Source organism: Austrofundulus limnaeus, unplaced genomic scaffold, assembly GCF_001266775.1.
Source record: "Austrofundulus limnaeus strain Quisiro unplaced genomic scaffold, Austrofundulus_limnaeus-1.0 Scaffold28, whole genome shotgun sequence".
In the NCBI taxonomy this organism is placed as follows: domain Eukaryota; kingdom Metazoa; phylum Chordata; class Actinopteri; order Cyprinodontiformes; family Rivulidae; genus Austrofundulus; species Austrofundulus limnaeus.
Genome location: NW_013952430.1, coordinates 1,076,050 through 1,083,750, shown reverse-complemented (window position 1 = coordinate 1,083,750; position 7,701 = coordinate 1,076,050). Strand labels below are relative to the sequence as shown.

The following is a 7,701-nucleotide window of genomic DNA, read 5'->3' as shown; positions in this document are numbered from 1 at the left end:
TGGATAGAATTTACGCAGCTCATTTACGCACGTTTCCTGAAGATAGAAGCGTTTGTTGAATCTGACGTGACATGTTCGTACGAACAAAAGTAAGAGAAATTTAGGAGAAGAATACGAACATGTTCTTGCATGAGGCCCATTGAGTCTATATGTGTTATGTTGACTAATCTCTTTCAAAAAACTGATTTCAGGCAGCAAAACTTGTTTTTGTGTCATTCTTTTGCAGAAATGAAATGTTTGGACACATTAACAGCTAAAAGTATTTTCCTTTTGTAGGTTTAGAAGGAGAAATGACCCAGGTTCATGTTTTCTTTTAGTCAAAGTTACAAGGAGCCACTTCAGAGGGTCTGAGGAGACGTGATAGATTCCTGAGCTAAAAGGAGACATAAAACACATGAGGATATGTGTTTTATGTCACAGAGGTCCCACATAGCAAAATTTTGAATGGCCCAGTTCTGGCCCACACAATACACTAACACTCAGCCCAGATACCCCAAAGAATGACAGCCCATTGGTGGTCCAGATGTGGTTTGCCAGAGATGGTCCATTCATGGGCCGCCACCACATTAACCAAACCACAACTGGGCCAGTTGTAGCATGCAATCTTAAAAACAGTGTCATCATTGCCAGATCTGGCCCACATCGGCTGACAAACCACTTGCCATGGCAGCAGTCAGCCAGCAGTGTCAGCTTGATCCCAGATCTGGCCCACACCACCTCTATGTGGGGTGATTCTAACACGAGGCCCTACTCCTGAAAACATCACCACGTTCCACGAGCACCTTTAAAACAAAATCTGGTGAACTTTTCCTCTCAGCTTTTCTTTCATGTCTAAGCAAACGTGAACATCTTCCTGGAATATTTTGACCAGTAAGCAGTTTTATTTTTTTTAACATTTCTCTTTCTAAATGTTACAATTTATTAAAAGGATCAAATATTTTGATTTTTAGCTTTATTAAAAGCCTCCCATCAGCTGAGATCATGTGTTTCAATTTCATGTCAAAAGTCCTCCAAAAACTAAACAGTAAGAAGATTTCAGCACCGATGATCTTCTGTTGCTTCATTAGGGGCCTCATGTAGCAACGGTGCGTACGCACAAAAACCTTGCGTACGCCATTTTCCACGCAAAACTCTGGATGTGTCAAAACTGAAATGAACGTGGAAATGTGCGCAGCCCCACGCCAACTCCAGGGCTGGCGTACACATGTTTCTGTGGTTTTGGTTCCATTGGCATCACTTCACTTAGAGGTGATTCTGAGAAGCTGTTCATGATGTGAAAAAGATTGTTATTCACACCAGACACATGATTAACAATTAGTACATCCACATGGGCACATTTAGAGAAAGGATGCGCAAAGTCATGCCAAAAATACATTTACCAGGAACGGATTTAGCCTTACTTGTGGATATAGCTAATAGTGTAACACGCAGAGCATTTATTTAACAGAATTTTCTGATCCCTGATGATGAGTGGCTCATCTATGGAGCCGTTTTCAGGAATAATCCTTTTTCAGTTTGGCACTGCTGTGCTCTGGAGCGCAACACAGCGAGGAGCCGCGTGCGAACATGCAGCAGCAGCGATCAAACTGGGGTTCCGCAGTATCTTTCCAGAGGGAGCTGGCAGACCCATCGGGACCGTGTCAGTCCAGTCCACCCAAAGCCAAGTCATGCCCAATGGAATCATCTCATCCATATGATTCTAAAGGATGAGTTATGGTCGCGCTTTGGAGCGCCTGCACCCACACCGGTGTTGTACGAAATTCAGTTCCCCCTGTGATGGAAGCTCTTCCCTCATATTAACCATTTATGTTTGTTTGGTCTGACGTTATGCCTGGACCAGTGATTCTCTCTAAGGTTAACCACTAGGGGGAACAGATTTTCACTAAATTTCGCACAACACCGGTGTTTACGTTGTTGTAGGTTTCTCCAAATTAAAGCGTGGAAGTACACTTTACAACTTGTGAAAATGCTGTAAGTAGGAGAGCAAAAGCTTGACAGACAAACAGACTGCGCACAAAGGCTGCAGCGCACACAGCATTTGTGGAGACTCTCCAACATCATGTCACGTCATGTGAACTCCCCACTGAGATACAGAGACACGTTTCTTAATATCAGCTATGAAATAAACTAAGATCTATGTTCTACCAAACATCTAAGTTCCTCTGTGCTTACAGTAATTATGGTAGTAAACTCCTGCGCAAAGTAGGCTAAATATTTTCAGACAGAACGGATGGATGAGCCGGATGCGCGCCACAGCAGCGTGCGCGCACGCACACACACTGACACACAATCACTCATTCTTTGCGTGACAAACATATTTTATTCCTATTCTTACTTAGAATTTCTCACTCACATTATGTTAAATTCATTATTTTCCTGACTCTAGAAATCATTTCTGATCGCGCAGGGATCAAACAAACAAGTCCTTCACACAAGCAGGAAGTAATTTGCATCTGTTTAACATTTGTTAATGAAGGCGTGTCAGGGGAGGTGTCTTACCTGCGCTCAGTTCCACGTTAATTGTGATGTACAAAAGAAATGTGCGTGGATTCAGGCGTACGCACTGTTTGAAACACCTGGATTTTTTGTGCGTACGCAGTTTTCTGAATTTGACCGTACGCCACTTTTCAGTAAGAAATCCACACAAGTCTTTGTACATGAGGCCCCTGGTGATTTTAAATGTTGAACTGGATTAATGTGAAAAGAGTCAAAGTGAATCAGTGTGAAGGAGTTGCAGCTGCATAACCATCTAGTGATGCGATAAAAGTACAGCAGCTTCCTCTGTCTGACTGCGTTCATCTCAATCTGAGACAAAACAAAAGAGCCAATCAGTGAAGGAACAGCTGATCTTTGTAGAAATGATAAAATGATAATTAGAGCTTCAGATTAGTAATTTCTGTTTCCTCTGCAGGTGAAGGTATACGGTGTGTGAGCTGATGTGGAGGTGACTTCAGCAGCATGGATCAGCTTGAGGACAAAGTTTGTTCCTCTAAAACCACTTGGTATTTGACACTTGAGAGCAATGATGAGAGGTCAGCCAAACGTCTTTAACCATCCATAACTCTTTTCACACAAAAAGAATGTTTAAATCAGCATCACAGAATCAGGTGATGGTTTGAGAGCTGCGTATACGGAAAAATGAAAATGCCATAAATAAATTAAATACAAAGAAAACAATTTGCTAAAAATAAATGCAACATTTTTAAGGAAGTGTTACTCTTTGAAATGTCACATAGATTTGTATTTTATTTTTAACTAATAATTTATCTACGAGTCATTTTGAATCATATTCTTTATTACCAGGACCAGTAAACCTTTCAGTCAGCTCAGCTGTTTGACCTTCAGGTTTCAGTTAGAAAATTAATTTCATTTAAGCTAAATTACAACTCCAAGCATTAATTTAAATCAACTGAAGAATTGCATTACAGTGTGGTATTCAGTTTTGAGTAGATTCAAAACTTTAATTCAATCTTACATCTGTGTGACCTGAAAAAGATGGACAAGAGATGTCTCAGCAATTTTATAGATTTTGAGAATTTTTGAAAGGAAGAGTGGGCATATCTTTAAAAAATGGTAAAAATGTTAAAAAAACCAGAAAGATAATGAAAAATAACTATTTCAGCCACATTCTAATGAGTAACAAATGCCTAAATCTTTTCTTTTTATTAGTGGGGATGCAGCTGCTACACTTCTAGTTAGGCACCCACATTATAACAACTCGATTTAACATCAGTGTGATTCAGGACATTACAAACTAAACACCAACCCTTATAGCTCCATCAGTTCTACCTTCAATTGTAAGTGTGAACAATAATACACTAACATTAACAAACATCTATATTCACAGCCTTAAAGCCAGAATTGGACGGACACCCAGCAGTGTGTCCAACTTGAGCAAGGATGAATCTCCTTTCTTTCAATCAGAGCAACCTTCTGCTGCCAAGAGGTGAGCTCAGCTCTTTTTCATGATTGTCTTCACTGAGTTGTTTTGTCCTCACTGGTGATCTGTACCACCTGTCAAGTCAATATAACAATGATAAAATGAACACAAGTTAAAACTTACAAGCAGAAAACCAAACCTAACCTAAAACCTCTTTGACCAAGGTAAAGTGTGCTGTTTAGTCCTGTTGGACTGTGATGGTAACCCTTCTGCACTTATCCATAACTGGGTTTTGGAGGCAACAGGTCCAGGAGAGAAGCTCAGACATTCCTATCCCCAGCGACACTTTCTAGCACATTCCATGGGAACCCGAGGCGTTCCCAGGCCTGAGAGGATACATAATCCCTCCAGCGAGTCCTGGGTCTTCCCTGGGGTTTGCTACCAGTGGGAAGTGCCCTGAACACCTCTAAAGGGAGGTGTCCAGGAGGCATCCTAATCAGATGCCTGAACAACCTCAACTGACTCCTTTTGATTCAGAGGAGCAGCAGCTCTACTCTGAGCTCTCCCCAGATGATGGAGCTCCTCCCTCTATCTATAAGTCTGAGCCTGGCTACCCTACAAAAGAAGCTAATTTTGGTCACTTGTACCCTGGATCTTGTTCTTTCGATCATGATCCTTCTGACCATAGGTGAGGGTTGGAACATAGAAAAACCAGTAAATCGAGAGTTTTGTCTTTCAACTCAATTTTTTCTTCACCACGACCAACCAAAGCAACGCCCTCATGAGTGAGGATGAGGCCCCAAACCATCTCCAGCTCCATCCTACCACCACTCATGAACAAGACACCCAGATACTTCAATACATCCACTTGAGGCAGAGACTCTCATCCAATCTGGAGAAGGCATTCCACTGTTTTCATGGCCTTAGAGTTAAAGGAACTGACTCTCATCCCAGCTCGGCTGTGAACTAGTGCCTGTTGAAGTTCTTGGCCTGAAAACGCCAGCAGAACTACATCATCCACATAAAGCAGACATGAGACCCTCCTCTCCATGCCTGTGCCTTGAGACCCTTTCCATAAACACAACAACAGGATCAGAGACGAGGGATAGTCCTGGCAAAGTCCAACCCGCACTGAGAACAAGCTTGACATTGTGCCAAGAATGGGAACAAAGCTCCTGCTGTGGTTATACAAGGACTAGATTGCACTAACCACAGTTACATTGCAAACATTACATTACAAACCAAACACCAACCCTTAACAAAGCTCCATCAGTTCTACCTTCAATGGTAAGTGTGTAAAGTAATACACTTAACATCAACAAACGTCTATATTCACAGACGGACATTCAGCCATGTGTCCACGAAGAGCAAGGATAAACATCTTGTCTTTCAAGCAGAGCAACCTTCTGCTGCCAAGAGGTGAGTTCAGCTCTTTTTCACACAGCTTCGGTTCTTTTCACTGAGTTATTTTTGTCCTCAGTGGTGATATTTACCACATATCAAGTCAATATGACAACAATGAAATAAACACAAGTAAAGCTTGCAAACATAAAACCTAAAACCTCTTTGACCAAGTCAGAGTTTATAGTTCTGTCTGTTCTGTTTGGCTATAATGAGGAGAGCAGCCCTGAAGTTGGTAAAGCACTATATAAGTTCAGGCTATTTATACATCCTCCTTCTGGGCCAAGCCACTCCCTTCAGACAAAGAATAAAGAAGAAAGACAAAAAAATCACATCGACAGGAAGACTCATCGGTAATTTAGTCTATTCATAGTGACCCACGTTACAAACCGAACACCGACCCTGTGAAAAGGACTCATGAGATTTCTCCATGAACGTTAACATCAACAAGCATCTTTATTCACAGCCTCGATGCCCGGATTGGACGAACACTCAGCATTGTGTCCAAAATCAGCATGGATGAACATCTCAACCTTCAATCAGAGCAACCTTCTTCTGCCAAGAGGTGAGCTCCTTTTCACACGGATTCTTTACATTGAGTTATTTTTGTCCTCAGTGGTGATATGTACCACCTATAGTCAATACAACAATAAACACAAGTAAAACGTACAAACAGAAAACCAAACCTGACCTAAAACCTCTTTACCAAGTTAAAGTGTGAAGTTCTGTCTGTTCTGTTGGGCTGTGATGAGGAGAGCAGCAGGGAAGCCTGATGGTTTATGACCCAAGAAGCTTTGAATGAGGAAGAGTTTGATGGAAAAGCAGTGTTTGTATTGTTGGTGTATTGAAATTGGGATCTTCGATTGGAAGTGTTAAAGTGGTACCCTTGAGATTCTGATTTTTTATTTCAGTTTGTTCTTTGGGTTGGCATGAAATGCTGAAAGGCTTGTAGCTCCATAAAAACTTTCTCATCAAAGCAGCCTTAATCCTGATGGGTATTTTCACTCTAATCAACATCTTTTATGCGGTTAACCAAAGCATTTATGAGTCAGGCAAGTAAAGAGGGAGAAAGGTAACCTGCATGTAAGGAAGCATCTCATGCATTTTAAAAGTTTACAACCCAACATTTTCCAGTTATTTTAATTGATAAAGTTCCCTGGATGAGAATTATTACATCTTCAGCTACAGAAAAGAAGTCCAGTTGTTTTGTTTTGTAATATTTTTAGATTTCACTCGTTGTTTTTTCCACATAGTCTACAGGCGGAGCCAAAAGGCAGGAGTGGCCATTTTTTCCCCCAGCACCAAATTCAGCTGAACTCCATATTTATGGTATGTACAAGTACAAGAAATACTTTTTCATCGTTTGTGTTCATTCCTCTCTTTGTAGACCAGCTTGGGTTTAAACTGTCTCCTACTGCACTGAAAAAAAGAACTTTTGGGTGTAGTAACATTTATTTAATTGTTCTTTTAAATTTTACAAAAAGAAATCTAAATCTCTAAACTACTAGAATTTACTAAATTAACAATACACATTATAATATATATCAATATTACTGTACAAAAAAGTAAATGTTAATATTATTTTACCAGTAATGTTTAAGTGCTTTTTTCTGGACAGCACATAAACATGAATATATTAAGTAACTTCTACTCTTCTGGGCTAAAACTGAGGGCGCATGCACACACAAAGGTTGCTGCTCCTCATTCCCTTGCTTCACTTTTCAAGGAGAGGACAAGACATGGTCGAAATAAAACATAAGTTGTCAGGTTTCTTTTGCTTGAATACATTTGTTGGTGTGCAATAGTTTGATGGCATAATGTAGGTGATATTTAGTTGTCAGGGAACAGGGAATGCATATTGTAGCATTCTGCTGTGTTTGGCTGTTTGTCATGTGACTGCAGTGGAGGATTGTGGGTAGGATTCATGTTTGTTGTTGATAAATCATTTTAGGGAATTGGTTATTGTTTTTTCAGCAATTAGTCTGTTGTGTTACTCTAATTTGTGTGTTCATTATTTAACTTGTGTTAAACAGTTCAGCAGAAGTAACCGTAAGTGAGAGTGGTAGGCCTAGTCATAATACCTGTGAGTTTTACTTTGTCTGTTTTGTTCATGAAGAAGAATCCAATAAAGGTTCTTCAAAACTGCCACCTGGTGGTGAAATCCTGAAATACAACATGAGCTACACCTCTCTCTGTAGCTGTGAGGTGTCATGCTAAAATATTGTGCTTGAGGCATGTGCACTGTTATAAAGAAATTGTAAGATAATCCTTGTAACAATTTGCACTAATGTTTAAGTAAATGTAAATGCTACAAATTCATGTAATATTTATTCATCATTATCTAGTATAAGTTATTAAAATATAGTTAAAGATTTGTGAATAAATCAGGTAAATTTTACTTAATTTGATCAAGTATACAG

At 40.0% G+C, this 7,701-nt stretch overlaps 1 protein-coding gene across 1 annotated transcript in view; it reads left to right on the top strand.

Annotated features, from left to right (window-relative positions):
- Nucleotides 1–3,851: 3,851 nt before the first annotated feature.
- LOC106515307 (protein NLRC3-like) overlaps nucleotides 3,852–7,701 on the top strand; it is a 12,340-nt gene continuing 8,490 nt past the window's right edge. The window contains exons 1-4 of the mRNA XM_014005022.1: nucleotides 3,852–3,946; nucleotides 5,219–5,299; nucleotides 5,748–5,846; nucleotides 6,535–6,610. Of these exons, the coding sequence (XP_013860476.1) occupies nucleotides 5,797–5,846; nucleotides 6,535–6,610 (126 nt within the window). The 5' untranslated portion in view covers nucleotides 3,852–3,946; nucleotides 5,219–5,299; nucleotides 5,748–5,796. The remainder of the gene's footprint in view (nucleotides 3,947–5,218; nucleotides 5,300–5,747; nucleotides 5,847–6,534; nucleotides 6,611–7,701) is intronic.